Consider the following 20,074-nt stretch of genomic DNA (forward strand, 5'->3'; position numbering starts at 1 on the left):
ATGTCAGACAGCTTCCAGATAATGTAATTCATGGAAGAAACATAGAGACAAAAAACATGATTTCAAGACCTCAGATTATTTATTCCCATAAAGTTTATTACTAATTACTTAAAAGTCACCAAGAAAAATGGGAAACTGTTTTCTGGATAAACCAAAGTCATATGTAACAAGAGCTTGATTAGAGAATGAGACAAGTGACTACCATAATAATTACAAAATTGTAACTTAGCTCTGGAATTAAAACAAAAAACGTTTCTAAAATCAAAATCAAAGGGGTGGGGGCAGAATGATCCAAAAAGTAATTCTGCTGTAATGACTCAAAACAACAAAAGAAACCACATTTTAGTAAACAGGTCAGGAAATACAAGGTGGTATGAGACTAAACAGTAAGAAATAATTCAATGGCCTTCTTTAATTAAATTTTCAATAATTTTCATGTAAGAATACAGATATACTCACGTATTCAAGTTACCAAAGTTATGGCAAATTACTGCAATTTCTAAATAAGGAGCTTTACAACTTTCATATGGAGCCTCAATTTTTATATTTTCTTGCAACTAATTACAAGCTTGGGCGATCACTCAAAGCAGAAATAAAGTTAAGGCAAAATGAATACTATCCCCTTCCACCCTCACAGCCATATCTCATGCAACCATACTTTAATGACTGCTTCTGGTTACTTATAAACTATCATTACTTTACAGGGCAATCGATTGAGATTTCCCAAATGAAAAAAAAAAAAAACACAACAGCTTCAGCAGCAAGCCAAAGCAGGGGCCAGAAAAGATTACAATCTATAATGGAATCACTCAGCCTTCATTTATAACTGCTAACTTGAAGGATTTTTACCTATAAATAAATTATACAATCATTATACATGTACAAATATTATCACTATCATCCCAGTTAGGGCCTTCAGAAGGGGGGGTGAGGGAATAGGAAAGGGGAAGGAGCATGGGGGATAGACATCAAAGGTTACTAACAATAACTGTGTGCCTACTATGTGCCAGGCAATGTGACCATCCTGGAGACAAAACCATGAAACAGATCAAAGTCTCTGCCTTCAAAGTGTATACAAACTTTCTCAAGAAGATCTTATGTCAGCTGGATCTGAATCCAGGTCTGATTTCAAACCATGTGATCTTCATACTACTACTACTGCATAATGCCCCAAGGGGGAGAACCACTTCAGCAAGTTTTCTAAGAAGGACAAAGGCCGAAGAATAGCTCCTGTTCTTCTGGGGGGAATTAACATGGGGGTGGGGGGGGGGGATTGAGTTTTTCCCTGAAACAGCTTCAGAGGGTACAACCAAATAAGAAACCCTGACTGTGACGGTCAATTTTATGTGTCAACATGGCTAGGTCCCGCTACCTGGCCAAACATTATTTTGATGCTTCTGTCTTAGTGTTTTTGAATGAGATTAACATATGAATTGCTTGGCTCTGAGTAAAGCAGATTGCCCTCCATAATGTGAGAGGGCCTCATCCAATCAGCTGATGGCCTGAATAGAACAAAAGACTGACTTCCCCTGAGCAAAAAGGAGTTCTCCACCAGGCAGCCTTTGGACTTGAACCTTGAGTCTCCCAGCCTGGGTCTTTCCCTGGGGCTCCAGCTTGACAACATTTGGACTTACAATACAACACCAGCTCTTCCCTGGGTCTACAGCCTACCAGTCCAACCTACAGATCTTGGCCTTGCCAGCCTCCATTATCATATGAGCCAATTCCTTAAATCAATCAATCAATCACTATTTCTCTCTCCCTATATATACATATAGATAGATAGATAGATAGATAGATAGATAGATAGATAGATAGATAGACAGACAGACAGACAGACAGATTACACACACACACACACACACACACACACACACACAGCCCATATTAGTTCTGTTTCTCTGGAGAACACTGACTAATATATTACCTAAACATTAAATACAAGACATGGAAAAAAGATACCTTCAAAAGTATTTCATATCAATGTTTGCAGTTTATTTCTACCATCCTCCAGTGATATGGATCAACTCTACTTAGTCAACGGTTCCTTTCTAAATTAAGGGTAAGAATTTCACAAGACATTAAGAGCCAAAACAAAGTAACCTCAAACTAAAACTTCTGACTGCTGCATCTGCAAATGGAGCAATCTGAGAGCTCTCTGGTTCCTTAAACATACAAGTCACAGAACTCATTATTCAGAAAAGGAATCTCAACAATATAAAAATTCCATAAGCATCATAGTCTCCAATGGAAAAACACAAGTATCATGTCAAACTTGGATGGGTGGATAATATTGACTTTTTTCCTCCAATTAATCCTTACAATGATATACAAACATCTAAGTATTATTATTATAAACTCAGTATTAAATAAAATACAAATAAAATTTAGTAGCCATATTATATTATAGTAAGGTTTAAGTATACCTAATGAAAAATGATAATGTAGCACCAGATTATATAGTAAGGTAATTTAATTAGGACTTCACCAGAGCTTATAAAATGCCAAATTGCTTAAAACTGTAAGATTTGAATTATCGGTTGCTCTAATTAGGCCAGAAGCAGGACTTTAAATTTCCAATTTCAGAAAACTCTGCCACCCAACAAAAATATTTTTTCGTCATTTATAATTTCCAGCATTATCTACCAAAGCATTTCAAAGGTGGAACACTACCCAATGCATGAGAGGAACTGACCCTTTGACTCTAACTAAAAATATTATATACTACCATATAGTCTAATCATACATCAAATGATTCTCTTCTCAGCTAAAAGTTTTGTTAAGAAGAACAACAGGAAACTACATATTGGCTGGTGTTTTGGAACAGGAAACATATTCAAAAGGACACTGTGGAGGTCTAGAACTCAAAATCCTGTTTTTAACTGGGTGTATGCTAGTGTTTTCATAGGATTACAGACATATAGGTAAGATACTAAACTTGACTACTCAACTTCTGAGAGAGAAAGCCTCTCTCAACTTCTGAGAGAGAAAGCCTGTTGACGCTCAGTCATTTAACAGATCAAAAAGAAAGGCACTCTCTCATGTGGGAGAATTGCTATGCTTTCTTTAAACAAATATTTATTTTTTTAGTAATTCTTTAAACAAATATTTACTAATTTTAGTAAGACTACTCATTAAGATTATTTTTCACTTCAAATCCAGAATGTATGCCCATTTTTAAAAGCATATTTTAAATAACACATGAGGCTATCACACATACACCAGAAACTCAAGGAAATAAACTCCAACACATATGCAAAAGTCATCATAATTTAAAATACATTGGAAGGTCTTCCCCCCATAATACTTACAAGCTTAGCCACAAACATGGGATCAAATTTACCAAGGATTAAGAAGTGTGCACTTAATGAATTCAACTGCCAAAAGTTCACCCATTTTCTTAAACTAACACTTTTTTCAGTATTCCATAAATTTATACTCTTCAACCAAATTTTTTTTTGTTACAATGACCTCTAAAGAAAATTGCATTAAAAATTAATTATTATAATTTTGAACAGTATATTAAAATATGTTTTTATCAACTTCGTAAGTTGCTATTGCTGATCATTCCAATTGTGATCTCATCATCATTTTAATATAATTAAAGCAGTAACATATGTCCATTGTAAAAAATTTAGTAAATCTAGAAAAATATAAATAATTTCTTAAAACATCACCTTTATTCTCTCCATCCAGAAATAACCAGAATCACAATAAAAATGCATATTAAGTATCTAACCAGTCTTTACCCCATATTATACTATGAAGTATTTCTCATCTTTAAAAATTTTGTAACAGCTTCATCCTATTACACTGTATGTGTATATCATAATGAATTTAACTACAGCCCTATTACAGGATATGTGAGTACTTTTAACTTTCTACCAAGACAAATGACACTTTGATAAACTCCTTACTACTAACAATCAATGACAAAAAAGACAATAAACAACATTCAGAACTCATACCCAAAAAAGGCCTGTAAACACATGAACATTCAAACTCACCAATAAATCAACATACCACATGGAAATTATGAGAGACATTTTTTACCTACCAAATTGAAAACTATAAAATATATAAATAATATATAAAGTATATAAATATATAAAGTATATAAATAATACTAAGTACTGGTACAGGGATTGTGAGAAAACCATTCCAATGCAATGCTAATTATAAACTAACACACTCTTTTTGGATAATAATTCAGTCAGTATGTATTCAAGGGCTTTAAAATATTTCAGCCAATTATTTCATTTTAGCGACCTATCCTAAATAAGTAACAAGTAATTTTAGATACTGAACAAAGTACTGTATATAAAGATAATTCCCTTTTAAAGTTAATTTAGTGTCATGCACAGATAGCAAAAGTCCATGAAGACCTCATCAAAGAATGATTAGTATCATTCTTATATTCTGCATTCCCAATTATATCATGGATTTTCATTTCTGGTTCAGCTTTTATTTTTCATAAGGCTTGTTTGTGTGCTTGTTTGTTTGACTATTCAGTGCTCAGTACTAAAATTTCTAAGAGGAAATGGGTGCTTTGGGCATAGCATGTAATACAATAACTGATGAACAACTTAATTTACTGCCCTTCATTATTCTATCTACAGAATAAACTTCTAAAAATAAATATGTTTTATGTATTGGTGCACAAGATGATAGTGAAATACCCTACAATAAAGTTTTGCCTTTCCCCCAAGGAATGGTTTAAGAAAAAAAAAATCAGTTGATTCATAATAAAAAGTGTGAATTTATGTTTTTTTTTCCTTCCTTTGTAACAACTTTATACATCCATTTTACCTGAAACAAGTGCTTAGTAAAAGAACTCATCAACACAGCACTGACTCACAAGTGGATATTAAACACCAACCAATAAAGTTGTTTTTCTCTCTCATCTACTGAGGTCCCTTACAGTGGAAGAAAAACCCTTCAAAAGCCTGAACAGGTACCTCTGACTTTAAGTACTATTTAAAATCCTGGTACTCAGGGTTAGACAAGTTTTCCAATACTATGAATGTACCGTCCACGAAGCTCTGTCCTGACGTGCTTTTGAAAGAAATGCGGAAGTAAAAAGTAATTTTTGGAGGCAAGATCTGAAGCGGAATAAGGAGAAAGGTTGCTCCTCACTGTAGAATGACAGACTCAAGGCACAGAGTCACTCAGTTTCTCAGGGCCATGCCAGTCCAAAAGCACCAAGGGAAAAACACCAAATACCTATTTTGAATCCTCTTATCCGTTTCTACTGGAAAGAAGCCTCCATAGTCATGACTCTATCTTTTTGACCCTTGCCAATGATGATGTGCCCCAGTCGAGCCCACTGGATTTCAGCTGGTACAGAAAATAATTTGGAAGCTGAGTATTCCCCAGAACAGTAATACTCATTATCGGACTTTAAAAAGAGGAGACTAACATGTCTGTGAGCTATTTCATCGAAAACCCCTTTCCTTATACAGAAATATATAAGGAATGGATTTAATTCTACACATACTTTTTAAAAATACCTCTGAAATAGATTAAATAAGCAAAGAACAAAACTTTCCTTTTCCTACAACATTAAATTTCCAGATATCTTCATACTCTGCCTAGTTCGTTGTCCTTTTCGTACGGATAGGTGCATGAGATAGAGAGCAGGTTAGGCTAAAAAATTAGGAATTGTGCAAAAAAAATTACCAATATCTCAATCATGCTGAACTATGCTGTAAAGCTATTTCCAGAACAAAAGTGAGTGAAGCAATTAATATGTCAGCAACTGTATTACAAAACATTTCTTCCTTTATTCTTAGGTTCCTTAGCAGGGTGTTTTAATATATAGTTCAACCGATACTTTCAAAAGTCAAGTGGCTCAGAGCCACACTATAAAAAGGTACTCCCTTAGATGTAACATTTTAATAACTTTAAAATTTGTACTATAATCTATAGGATAAATAACATTCTCAAGAGCAATTTAATATAAATTCTTCATTTTGATGTTTCAACAAAAGATGGCCAAACTTTTTTCCCATTGACATAATAACACAACTATTTATGATAACGGTACCATACAAATATGTTTTAAGAGATAATCAGAGAATCAGATGTTAAAGCTGAGAAAGGGTCTTAGCAATGAAGTACAAGTAAGACAGCCTCAATTACAAATAAGAAAGCCAAGGCCTCAAGAGGCAGAGCTGTCCAAGTTTACAAAATATCAAGCAATTCTTGCTGTTATTTTCATCCAGTTAACAATAATAGTAAGATATATAATATGCTTCAGTAGACAATATGCAATAAACCAAATAAATGCCTGCCCAAAATCACTCATCTCATAGATGGTTATATTACAGATAATAGCAAGTATGGCATATGAAATCTATACTGAAATATTGAAGGAGAATTTTAAAAATAAAGAGTGAAGTTTGTCCATGAACAATTCCAGTAATAGAATCATGAAAGCAACAACATAAGAGCAGTAGGATGGAAATAAGCATCAGAGCATTAGGAAAAGATAAGGGTCCCTTGATGCTGTGAAAGACCAGTGTATAGATGAAAATCTGCATTTGCACTATTTGTGCCTCTAAAGACACGCTCTGCTGAAGCAAACACTTAGGCTTCATTAACATAACTTCAGATTACATGAAGAGAAGAGTAGTGTCCTAAACAAGGGAATTACTTCAACCATCCACTTTGCTACATAGACTATTCTTCCTCAGGTTACAAATATGTACCCTCATCCCTTCCTGAACCCTGCTGTCTCCTCAGCTTCTTATCTTCTTACTGTCTATGACATTACATAAAAGGGCAGACAGGATGTGTTGCTACCACATCTTGCCATTTAATTTTTTAGACCATGTCACCATGCAGAAAACTCTTTTGCCCTCGTGCTCTAGACTTTCCTGTAAATTGGCGTCCTCACAGTATCTTAAATTTTAATATATCCCAAGTCACTCTTTTTCCTACTACATTCCTTTTAGAAAGCGTGCCCCTGATTCCATTTCTAGGAAATGTCCAGAAGAGGCAAATCCACAGAGACAGAAAGTAGGCTACTGTTTGCCAGAGGATGCGGGAGGAAGCAGAATTGGGAGTGACTGCTGGCTGGCACAGGGATTCTTTCTAGGGTGATAGAAATGTTCTAGAATTAGATAATAGTGACAGATATACAACACTGTGAATATACTGAGAACCGCTGAACTGTGTACTTTAAAATGGTAAATTTTATGGTATTTGAATTTCATCTCAATAAAAAATTGCAAATTAAAAACAAATGAAAATAAGCACATGCACACGCGTGTGCACTCACACACACCGCATGTCCCTCCTAACTTGCCTTTTACCTTGCAAAATAATAAACTCCCCGTGTGGAATTATCTAAGCCGAGGCTGAACGATCACCTCTCAGCAATCTGCCAGTGACGGGCTAACTGAAGTGAGTGGGAAATTACACTAGATTACCTTTAAGTACTTTTCATCTTTAAGTTGCTATGTCATAAACCAAGATGAAAAGATCAGAACCAGGGGAAATTTTTTTAAGTGACTCGGAATGAAAAATATAAAGCATTATTTGAAAAGTTTTCTTCCGATTCAAAATGAGAACGGTAGAATACAAGGAAGCAAAAGGACAAAACTGAACTCGATCCAAAAAGAGCTTAGAAAATTATGGGGAAAAAATTAAATAAGTTAAATAACGGCACACAAACTGAGAAATAATATTCAGAGTTTAATTGAGCAATATTTGTTTCATTGATACAGAGTTTATCTTATATCGAATTGTATTTTTCTACAGAAATTCTAAAACCTTTTTACTTTTGAGTGGCAAACATGTTACCCAAAAACGAATGCAGATCAGATTTAAATCAAATTACTACTGAGGGGCATATTACTGGATTAATAAGGTAAACAATGTATGGATAACATAGCAAAGTTATTTTCCCCAAAATCCCAAATTTAGCCTCTTACCTTTAAAGTCCATTAACCCTACAACTAGTGTTCTTTGTGAGAAAGTTTAGAGAGGAAGACAAAATATTATGAATGATACAAAAAACAAGAAACTTTAAATCTTTCTACAACAAATAAATGCCAGCAACTGTCTGTAATATTTTACTATACAAAAGAATTCCTTTTTATATGCCAAAGTACCCAAGTTCAATGAAAAAGAGGCATTAGTATACACACTCGATATTATAAAAGGGGTTCATTTAAAAATATTTATCTGGTTATGAACCACAGCTTACAAAATATCAAATTTTAAAAGGATGTCCAATTTAAAAGTTATGACATCCAAGTTATCCAAATAAAAGCAAGCTAAAGAAGATGACAATTCTTTTACTCTCTCAAGAAGTGTATTAATTCGGACTTCCCAAAGAATGAGAGAAATGAAATTCCTGTCTATCAAGAACTTCCTCCTCCTGTCTTTTTATAATTAAAAACTTAGACCACACAAAGAGTCTAGGATTCTTAATGACCCAAACTCCTTATGAATTTAGGGATCATGATCCACTTTAGTATATCCAGAAACAGAGAGCCTCACGCACTTTACAAGTTTACACCTGTTTGGTCTTCAAAGAATATTATTGCAAACAAGCAGCAACAGCAGACCCATCTGGAAAGCAGATTTGTGAAATGAGCTTTCCCAACATTTTGGGACCAGCCCCTTTCAGAAGCCAGGAGATTATACTTCAAAATCGCATTCCAAAGAGTGGTCTGTTGAGCAGAATCATCAGCACCAACATGAGAGCTTGTCAGAAATGCAAAATCTCACCCCAGACCTACTGTTTTGTGAGTTTGCTGTATGATTTGAGAATTGTTGAGAAAATTAAATTTTGTTATGAAGGCTGAGAAACTCATAAGAAGTGATAATATTTGATTATCTCACAAGCTAGTCGCTTATGAAAGAGGCAACACTCACAGGCCCGATTAAGGATAGTGAGAGCTTGTAAGAGGAAGGCAAAATTCATAAGATGTGTTAAAAATGAGTAAGTTAGTAACCTGTAAGGCATTCCAAAATAGAAACTATGATGGAACAAACAAGAGGTTTACCTGTAGATACAAAGGGATGGAAATACCAAGTTGTCATCATGCCTTCTCTAGACTGACAGCTATGTCTTCTCTATTTCAGCCGCCCACCAAAGACACTCGCTATGGTCCCATCCTGGACCCAAAGGTGCTCTCTACCCAAAACATGCAAATAAAACCCATAGCTCATCAGCAGGAAAAGTGGCAAAGCTACAGCTGTATATCTCTGCATTTGTCCCCACTCTCTTCCTTAGAGCAAGTAGGTATCACAAGCCCAGGGTATCCTCAGTCTGTAGCGTCCTTGCTCAAATATCAACTTTGGTCCTCATAATCACACCGTTGGTGGGGGAGGCTGATGTGAAGACGGGGCAGGATACAGGAATATTGTGTACTCAGAACTCACTGTGGTCCTTCCAACCTTGTTTGCACTGTCAGTGGATTAATTTACCCTGGGGCTTTCCTCTTGCTTCCTGCTGTGTGTTTTAAACTGATTTGATAAATCATGTGATTCAGGCCTTTTAATTTGGTTGCTGAGCCTGTCTATTCCATAACCTCTAAAATAGCTGGTCGTATCCTTGGAGGCTAACCATTGCATCAAGGTAACTGCCCACAGAACACCTACTGCATCAGAAATCTGCATTTTAAAAGATCCCCAGGTGATTCATATGCATATTAAGTTTAAGCAGCACTGAGCAAGACAGAAAGAAAATGCTCCACAGAGACAGAAATTTGGATCTCAGAACTATGCAATCAATACCATCCTGAATTAAAGGCCTCGTGTACCCCCTGACAACTCAGAGCCCCAAAGGAGGGAGAAAACGCTACGGGAACCATTCTCAAAAACTGCCACGTAAGGTTTAGAGAGGGGTGCTGGCCCTTGGAGATTCTCCTTTGCACCCAGCTCTGTAGAGCTCTATACGTACAGTTTGGGGAAACACTCAGAAAAGTATAGCAGGATGCACCTCGCCGTGAACCCTGCAATCTCCTTCTTGCTGGGAATTAAGAAAATGCCCTTTTTCAGATGCACTGCGTTTCAAGAACCCCAACCCAAAGGACATAAGGCTACCAGAAACAGAAAAAGGGTTATGACTTCCTTAATAAAGTTGTAGTGACTTTAGAAAGATCATCCAAGAGCAGAATTGAGTAGAACAGCCAAAGAAACAGCCTTACTGGGCCGTCCACTTCCCACCTACCAGCAGTTTCTGACGTGATCAGCTCCAGTCATTTTATGTATCTACTACATTTGCATTGTTCCTCACATATAGTAAGGGCTCAGTACATTTTCTGAATTCACAGGAAAAATAATGAAAAATGTCATCCTTCCTAGCCTTGATTTATCTAAGACAAATTTAATTAATTTAATCCCTTGATTTAGAGATATTCCTGAGAATGAAGGCATAATGCTACACCTCTAATTAGCATAGTTCATAACACTTCTTCATTCCGCATCTCAAGGTTGGATTTTATATTTCCAATTATTAATTTTACTGTTCCACTATGAAACACATTAACCTATCCATTAAGAAACAACCCGACCATTTCTAACAGTCATCAACAATTACGTACAAGGAATATGCTACACAGGAAAGATCAGCTCGTATTTTGATGTTTTTCTAAGTCCAGATTTAAGACCAAGATTTAAGATCAAGGAAAATATTTACTTAAAACATGTATAGAAGAATCGACATGGAAACTGAGGACATCATTACACACACAAAGATAAACAAGATCTAAACAAAAGGCTAAAGGTGTTGAGAATATTTACCCTAGTGAAGAATGAGATGAGAGTATTATGAAAACTATGTCCAACTTCTACAGAGCATTTCTGTAAGGACTGTGCTCCCTTATTGCTTCTGAAAGAGGGACTATATTTAAATTCCAAAGGAAAAGGTTTAGGTTGGAAATCATAATTTCACATTCCATAAATAAGATTTTATAAAAAGAATAAAGAAACACACATATGGAATGGTCGAATGTCTTCCCTTCCAAATGATCTACGGAATTCTGTTCACTCCATGCCATCTAGTATAGCCATGGACAGTTAAACCACTCACAGGACATTAGATGTTTCAGCACAAGTTTTTACACTGTTACATGGGTTTTAAATACCATGTGTTTAAGAACTGACTCTCCAAGCTCACAGAGAAAAGAGGTACTTGTGTAAGTATCTGTCTCCTGAAGCTAACAGCATGAAAACAGACACATGATAAGCCTTCAGTAAATATTTACTGACTTTAATTAAGTATTACCACTTTCTGAGACAAAACTCTTAATTGGTGATTAATCTAAACACTACCATCACCACCACTATCCAGTAAAAAAGTAGCTTTCAAAATTCCAAGTGAATCCACTTCATGTTAAACAATGGGAACAACAAGAAAGTAACTGTGTTATTCACTATAAAAAGCAAAGAAAGACTCCTCTGTTTGCAAACTTAATCCACTCCAAATAGTACTGTTAACTGCCCACTAAAACGCAGGGCATTATCTTTCTGTTTCACAATCTTTTGCTTGATCTATGTTCTTGATGAAATGTGTTAAACTTAAATGTATGTATTGGAGTTCATTCTTTGTTATATGAAATACATAGTATCTTCATTATTTGAAAATTAAAAAGCAAAATGCTTATTGTTATAATAAGCAATAGTAGAAAAAAAAAATCACTTGAATTTCAAAATATCATACCCCAAAACCTGGTCTAACCACGCATGCATAACCACATTTCAATGACAAATCCTGTAAAATTCATTAAATCTATTATTGTGCAGTTATGTTTTGGGTAGTACAAGACCCAAATACAAAGCTGGTGCTCCACTTGGTTGAGTGAGTAGCGTTTTACTTGATAAATTTTCAAAAGCTGCTAGGGAGTCAGTCACTGGTTTTAACGAACTCCTTGAAGAGTTCATTTCAGTTATTCTTGCTTTGCTCGATGTGAAACAATTTAATCTTATTGCTTTCTTCCTAAGGGTAGAAAGATAATGTTCAAAGGAGAGCTGCAAAGGGGACATGAATGGTCAAACTTAGGAGCACAATGAATAGGCCTGGAACAAGCTCACTAAAGAGAGTGCCTGGAATTGGGAGGGGGGGGGAGGAGATGTGAGGGAGGTGGAATGACGAAGGTAGCAAAGCAGTACAAAGAAAGTTCCCTTACTCAGAAACTAGACTCACATCTCCAGTTATTTTAAACACAGTAAACTTGACATGGCCCATTCTGATCCAGAACTTTTGCCTTACACGAATGAAATGAAAGTTTGCCGGCTAACACCTGTAGATAATTTCATAGATGATTATTTCAAAATAGTACTGTATCATTAAAGCAAGATCAGATTTCTCTTTGCTATGTAAAATATTTATCTTACAGCCTTATATGGGGGTTTCATACGATGAAAATGATAATAGTGATTTCAGATTTTGAGAAGAAAATTTTAAAAGATACTCTATCAAATTCCAAATTGATCATATATACACAGAGTATAAGCTAGAAGCCCCTAGAAAGTGGTTTCAAACTACACAAGTCTGCCACTGCAACCCTCCAGATTCCCTAGGAGGGCATGCCAGAATCTTAGGACAGAGCCGGTGGGCAAGCACACTTTTAAAAAGCACTCCAGGAGATTCTGATACTCAACCAACCACCTCCTACCCCTATTGCCATTACCAGCTAATAACTTTCCCCACCCACTGCGAATGTATTATGTGCTATTCTTCTATACCAAATGTTAACTAAGTGAAGTCCTTAGAATAGAGAATCTGAATTCAGATGGTACTTATCCAGTTTTTAAGAGGTAAAAATAAATCCATGAATGGCAAATCAACTTAACTTCCTTTCACAAAATTTCATTTTAAAGCTACAGCTCAAATTCTGAACTCAAAGCTATTTACAGAGATAGCTTTCCATTAAAGTATTTAAGTCCACTAATATATTTTCATTAATCAAACTTTCACTACCAAGTAGCAGTACAAAAAAAAAGTTCCAACATTCCTCACAATCCACTACACTTAAGCAAGGGATAACTAAGATTTTTTTTAAGCAAGGAAATAAAGATTATTTCAAGGCTACCATAACTCTCCCATTGTTCATTGAACATTATACCTTATACCTAGTGGTTAGACTCAAAAAAAGTTATTATTTATGGGTAATCTTAAGTAAAACTAGTTAAAGAAGTAACTCTATTTCGAACTAACACTCCTGGTTTTCAGTGTTATTATTCACTCTATTCACTCTAATCCATTGGAATGTATCTCACAATCCCCAAACTCTTCAACTTTACTATTACTCAGTACTGGTTTATGCAACTGCAAAGCACATTAGAAAACATGATGGATAGCTCTCAAACTCCGAACTTTTAAAATCACCTGAACAACCTGGGTATATCAACAACCTTGAATTCCTTCTAGTTGTCAAAATCTATTCTGCATACAGTTAGGCCAAATTACAAAGAAAACGTAGAAAAAACTTTGAAAACAAACTGAGAAAGCATACTTACCTTAATTGGAGCACTACTAAACTTAATTTTCCTATTTGCTGGAATATCCTCTTCTTCCGGCAATCCAACGATTTCCGAGTATTCCATGTCAGGTTGATAGTAATTGTTTTCATCACTATCTTCCTGCTCATCCTGTTCTGTGCCTGTCTCTCCCCAGTCTGAATTATACCTGGATCTTACCCTATACACATTATAGTCACTATGCATGTAAACATGGGAACTCTCAAAATTATTTGAATCTTCAGATACTCCCTTCCCACCACTGGATCCAGAAACATCAGCAGAGGTAAAACCACCACCTGCAAGTTCTTTCTTCTGTTGCATTGCTGCCTCACTCCCAACCAAATTAGCTTCAGGGTCTTCTAAAGGTTCATTCTGTGGTGAAGGGATGTCAGACTCGGGCATTGCCTTATTCTCAGCACAAGGTTCCTCAGGAATGTCTTTGTCTATTCTGTCAGGAGTCTCTTGGTTAGACGTGGAGTCCTCAGCTTCCTTGCTTTGCTGTATCTCTTCACTAGGCATCGAAGCTAGAGAGGTACTTTTCGAAGCCACTTTTGGTACTGGAGTTGTAATACTCTTCTGAGCATCCTCTGTATCATCACCGTGTTTACTTGGAGGAGACCAAGAATTAGAATCCTTAAGGTGACCAAAGGTGTCAAGATTTGTAACAGTCACAGATGGTAAATTCAGGGGATAATGCCCAGTCACTGAGTATTCACTGTTTTCAGCTTTGTCAGAAACGATGGTACTGGGGGAGTCAGTGTTCTCAAATACTGCACTCAGTTGACTCACAGTTGGGGAGACAGCCTCTGTCCGGGAGCTAAGGCTGTCCAGGGAATCAGTACTGCCTCTGTTGGACTTCGAACCACCCCATTCATCCTGAGGTTCACTCCCCCCAGCTTTCTCTTTCTTTGGGGAATACCGGTTGTTTTGTCCTGATTCACGCATACTTCTCTCAAACAACTTCCGAGTTTCTGTGAACTTAGAATATGAAGGGCCATCGTACATTGTGTCAAATCTACTAATTCGTTCTGAAACAGAGGACTCCAACTTAACAACTGAGCCATCTGTTTTCTCCAGAAATTCTCTGGGCTTCATTCTTCTCTGAGGAGATGAAGGTCCACCTTTCCCCCTTGTTTTGGCAATGACTGCAGCATTCTCATTGGGTTCCATACCCATCTGCATAAACAAATTTTTAATTCTGTTGACATTGGAGCCATATTTCCTTCCCCTGCTCTGCTGAGAGCCCTCACCTTCTTTTGTTTTTTGTTCTCCATCTGACTTGGGTTTGTCAAAGGTACTTTTCAGTGCCTGGAACTCAGTTCTATATGCATTCCTGTGAGGAGAGGCACTTCTGAGAGTGGTTCGTTCACCTGAAGACTCGGTTTTCAACATTTTGACTTCAGGGTAAAAAGCCAATGTTCATAATGATCAGGAAAAAACAACAACAAAAAAAGAAAAAAGAAAAAAAAACCAGAACACCTCTCTTCTCTAATCAGTATTTGGTCAAGGAAAAGTACCTTTCAAATGGCATATTGTATCAGTGATCCTCCCAACAGGTGTTATAGGAAATTATTCAGTCAAGAGTTACACAAAATGGCTTTTTCAAAGCAAGACTACAGGTTCATCTGTAATAGAAAAGAATGAATTTCTGAATTCATTTACTTGTTTGAATTTATGTTCAGTCAACTAATACACACTTTTCAAAGTGGCTTCAAACACAAGAAATTACTTACTGAAACGGGAATTTAGAAGCCAAGAATTTAAATGTTATAACTCTGATTGGTCTTTGGCAATAAAAATGTTTCAAACACAATTTGGAGATCTCAACCAGTATCACACACATACACATATACAAGTTACACAATAAGTACACTTGAAAGCAATACTTTAGCCCAAGTTTTGGTTGCTTTCGTGAGTGACCTTTAAAGAAACCAGCAGTTCATACATCTTTAAGAAATAAAACTGTCCAGAAAAATGAACTTCATTTGGGACTCCACATCATGTAGAACTTATTCTTTCCGTGTAAGTACAATTAAAGTTTGGAATCTACGTCCGCAAATTCCAAAACATACCCATAGAGGCTTATTTGCCTCTTTCTGATCCAATATTCTCATTTACAGCATCCCCAAAGCAACAATTTCAGACTAAAACAAGCAGAAGGAAGTTCTTAAATGGCAGTAAGTTTCACTCTTAGTTCTACCAAATATTTGGAAGTTTCCTAAGGGTGGATATTATTGATTATAGAGTGGGATGTAGAATATCATGGGAATAAATGCATGAGACTGTGACGATCAGAAAGCAAATGTACCATGAAACCTTTCCATAGCCCTGATTTGTTTATTCCGACTTGGCCTCTAATTTACTACAAGCTCAAAATGCAATGCAGGCTTGCTGGTCTCCTAGAGCACACAGCTGGATTTTATATCAATAGGCCAGCAATTAAATACTTCAAAATCTTCTGAGGAGCAGACAATGTAGTTCTCAAGATTTTTCATTTTGTTTTTGTTTTTGTTTTTAATGTTAGGCCGAGCCTGATCACCCTCACGCACAATCAGCTGAAGAAGCACACACTTTCACTAAAATCTTCTCCAAACTCGGCTCCTGGCCCAGCACGCATGCATGGCCCATGCAGACAAACAAGAAAGGCTGTAAGGGTGTTGTGCCTGGTTTGGGTTTTTTTTTTTTTCCCCCAAAGCATCGACAATCTCCTTCTACCCTGACATTTGCTTAAGGCTTACACGCCCTCCCCTCCCCCCACACACACCCCTAACTCCCTCCCCCGCCAATTCGAACCCAAGGGGGCGGGGGCGGGGGAGATGGGGCCGCCGGAGGATTCAAAACCTGCCCTCACAAAAGACAAACATAAATAACACCAACTTGAGTGGCGGCCGATTCCCAAGCCTGGTTCGGGACGCAATCCCTCGGCCCCGGGGCAGGGCCGGGAGAGCAGGTGACGCCAAGCGCTATGGTAGGAGGTCGCAGTCTAGCTTTGTGCCAAGAAGCACCTGAAGTCCTAGCACATTGGCTGCGGCTCCCGGCTGCTGCCAGGCGGATCCCAGTGTGGCACGGGGAGAGCTGAGCTCCCTGGCCACATAAAAATAAAAACGGAAAAAGAAAAAAAAATTACAGGGTAATGATCATAAATCCCTTTGTTTTTCCTCCCAATGTGCCAGGAAACAATAGATCCCACTGATAATGCCTCCGATCCTCAACCTATCGCTCCCAACCACAACCCACCCCCACCCCCAGCCTGCAACTCAGCCTTTGTACATCCCAATTTTTTTCCTCTTCATCTTCACCCTCCCCAACTCCTCGCCCCGCGCACAGCCTCCCCCTTACCCGAGCGGGAGCCGCCGCCGGCGGGGAGGGTCAGGCGGCCGCGGCTCCCACCCCCTCCTCCGAGGTTCCCCCCGCCCCCCGGTGGCCGCGGCTCGGCTCCGCGCCGCCCGCTCCGTGCCCTCCACCCGCTCCTCACAACGCAGCGCAGAGGGCGGCCGCTTCCACTCGCGCTGCGGCCCCCACGCGCGCCTTGCCCGCGGCGGGCGGCCTCGGGAGGCGCGCGGCGCTCCCCAACGCCATTGCGGGCGGGCGGCGGCCGGGCCCCTACGCTCTCGCACACTCGGGCGGGCCTGGGGCGGTGGGGTCCCGGCCGGGGAAGGGGCTTCGCCCACGTGCGGTCACCCGCGCCCGGCCGTTTGGCTGGCCAAGGAGTCAGGGTGTAACGGGGGAGAGGCCTCGGGGGCGAGGAAGGCCTGGGGTAACAGGTGCCTCACCTCGGCTGATGGGATTAACTCTAGGGCCGCAAAGAGAGAGAGAGAGTGAGAGAGAGAGAGACAGAGAAAGAGCCGGGCAGCAAAATCCCAGGAGAGGGAGAGAGAGAGGGAGCCTCTGGCGGCCAACCGAGGGTGAAAAGCACCGGCCCAAGGCGAGGCCGCTCCACCCCCTCGGCGGTGGGCGAGGGGCCTGTCCGACCTGGGGCAAGGCCTTTCCTTTTGGGGCCTGACCTCCTTTTTGCTTGGGTGTTGACTCACCTGGAACAGGGGTCCCACAAAATCTACAGTTAACTCCATGACCCCAGAGCATCTAAACCCCCGGGGCCGCTCTCCTGGCGCAAGGCCTACACCTGGGCCCAGAGCCCAGATCCCCTGTGGCCTCCACCAACAGACTGCACTCCACCTGACACCTACCTTGACCTTAAGGCTCCACTGCTAAAAGGAAAAGGATGAGGAGGCCTTCAGACATTCTCATTAGAAGATGTTTTTCAGACCACCATTTCTATAAATGCTCAGTACCGCCTCCTTTCTACTGCGCCCCCCCCCCCAAAAAAAAAATATACTGGAAGTGTAACAGCCTTAGACTGCAAAATATAAAACTGATCATGACCGTCAATGTTGACCTTTAAACCAATCCTAAAAACTCTACAGAATAGAAACTTAAGGGATAATTTTTCAAGAAGGTGAAAAATAATGACTCATAGAAATATAAAATAAAGATGTGTCAAAAATGTTGATTCATTAATTAGGGAGGAATCCCGCAAGATATTGCAACACATTCAAATGAGAATGTGAAGAACAGACCTTTATGAACAATCAGGATAGAGGCAAAACTGGTAAATATCGTATAAGGCACTAAAACATAAAATGTTTTGAATTATCTGTTTACAGGCAGTAACAATTCTGTCTCTAAGGAACAAAATAATTTTACATGTCTGTAGATATGAACCATTTACATTACCATTAACTTCTACAGCTTATAGATTAGCAAAATAGCCTTGAAAAGGCAATCAAAGGTGCAGACAACTGAAAAACCACCAAACTCCACAGTGCTGTAGATAACATCCAGCATTCCACTGAAAGGACAACCAGTAATCTTTTGCCCATTCCAAAGACTTACACAACTTCCTGCAACAGAACTATTATTAACTGTATCTTACAGATAGGAAAACTGAGTTTTGAGTTTTGCAACTTACCCACAGCTTTATCAGTTAGTCAATGATTATGGCTGGATAGGAACTCTGGCAAGTCTATATACAGAATCTATCCTCTGGGAGCAAACTTTTTTTCTAGCTTAATTCCAAAGGGGCTTTGTAGCTACTCACTTCTATATATCCTTTATTTTGAACAGTGAAATTTTGTTCTTCAAGTCTCACCAAATTCTGGGTGCTTTCCCAAGAAATTGGTATTCTCTGTCTACAAAGTAGATGTCACTTCTATAAGCATAAACAGATGTAACAGGCAATGTGAGGGAGCTGTGGTTCCAGTCTCCATTTTTGGAAAGAACATTTGTGCTGTCTGGGATAATTTAGTGGAAAAGTTCCTGTCATTTACTTGTAGTATGGATACCATGTTTCTAAGGAGGATAACCTAAATAAATACAGGAGTCTAATCACTGAGTTCTGTCTGTAGACAAGGGGGGCAGAGGTGACAATAAAATCAGTCTTACACCTCTTTGCAAGAAGATGATTCACACATAAAAGCAGCCTGAAGAATTTGGTTAGTTTGCATTTCAATTTTTTGAAATATGAAACTTCTGGAAAAAGTCATACTGAAGGAATTAATGACCGAGTTCTTAAAATATAATGTTGATCATTGAAGATTCCTGGATTGCCCATAATCCACTTTCCACTTCTAACACATATCTGAATGTTTGAAGGCTCTACTAGACCAGTACTAGTCCAACACATGTGGGTATTTAACTCCAAATTAAAATTAAACACAATTAAAACTTCAGTTCCTTAGTCCCATTAGCCACATTGGAAGGATTCATTAGCTCCATGTGGCTAGTGGCTATTCTCTTGGACAGTGTAGTACAGAACATTTCCATCACAGAAATTTCTACTGGACAGTGCTGTCCAGGACATTTGTACTTCTATAAATTAGGACAGGGATATTGACTTTATAAAGGTTAAAACTTAGTTGGATACATCATTAATGTACTGCGAATTGGAAATCATAAGTTTTGCATGTTCCAATGGGAAAGGGCGGGAGCAATGCTAGGCTTGAAAGGTGAAGTTTAGGAATGACCAGTACAAGGCATCTGAAATGCAACATACTTGGAGGAGGGGGTTGATTTTCACATACAATTTCTTTCATCAGTTATATAGAATATTGTGGGCTGTTATTCTGATTTCCTTTGTAACCAATAACAACATGATTAGTAAGAATTGACCATAGTGTCAGTTGATAGACAAAACTACAAAATGTATTTTACCATTTCGGGTGTCTCTCCGTGTATTTTTGAAGTTTCCCTAATGGGTATTCTGTGTAACTATTCAAAGAATTAAAATTTTCATGTGTGTAAAGTGAAAATTGGGCGCAGCTGTGAAACTAAACTTACAACAAGCCTGAACCAAATCTTAAGAATAAGCAAAATTGACTAAGCTGAGTCTAAAGACTGTCTATCACTCCTAAATTTATAGCAGAAAGGCACATGGCTGATTGTGTGTTAACAGAAGTTCATAAAGGGAGAGAAAAGAATAGAACAACTTAAAAGAATTTCTTTATCAAGTAAACAAAGTAATGGAAGAGCAATTCCTGCAGGTAATTTTACACGTAATGTTAATATAAAAGGATTATTTTACTCATACTGCTGTTTC

At 38.3% G+C, this 20,074-nt stretch overlaps 1 protein-coding gene across 17 annotated transcripts in view; it reads right to left on the bottom strand.

Annotated features, from left to right (window-relative positions):
* PPP1R9A (protein phosphatase 1 regulatory subunit 9A) overlaps positions 1 to 17,358 on the bottom strand; it is a 273,673-nt gene extending 256,315 nt beyond the window's left edge. For 6 of the 17 annotated variants that reach the window (XM_074340748.2, XM_019729739.3, XM_019729735.3 and 3 more), the window contains exons 1-2: positions 16,357 to 16,723; positions 13,477 to 15,104 (exon numbers count right to left, since the gene is read on the bottom strand). In XM_074340748.2, coding sequence (XP_074196849.1) covers positions 13,477 to 14,871 — 1,395 coding nt within the window. In that variant the 5' untranslated portion in view covers positions 14,872 to 15,104; positions 16,357 to 16,723. Of the gene's footprint in view, positions 1 to 13,476; positions 15,105 to 16,356; positions 16,724 to 16,818; positions 17,142 to 17,252 lie in introns of those variants that run through there. The other 11 variants (XM_019729742.3, XM_019729741.3, XM_019729738.3 and 8 more) reach the window with 7 other exon arrangements.
* Positions 17,359 to 20,074: the final 2,716 nt, after the last annotated feature.

Source organism: Rhinolophus sinicus, chromosome 4 (assembly GCF_057876585.1).
Source record: "Rhinolophus sinicus isolate RSI-liver-muscle chromosome 4, RSI-T2T, whole genome shotgun sequence".
NCBI lineage: Eukaryota > Metazoa > Chordata > Mammalia > Chiroptera > Rhinolophidae > Rhinolophus > Rhinolophus sinicus.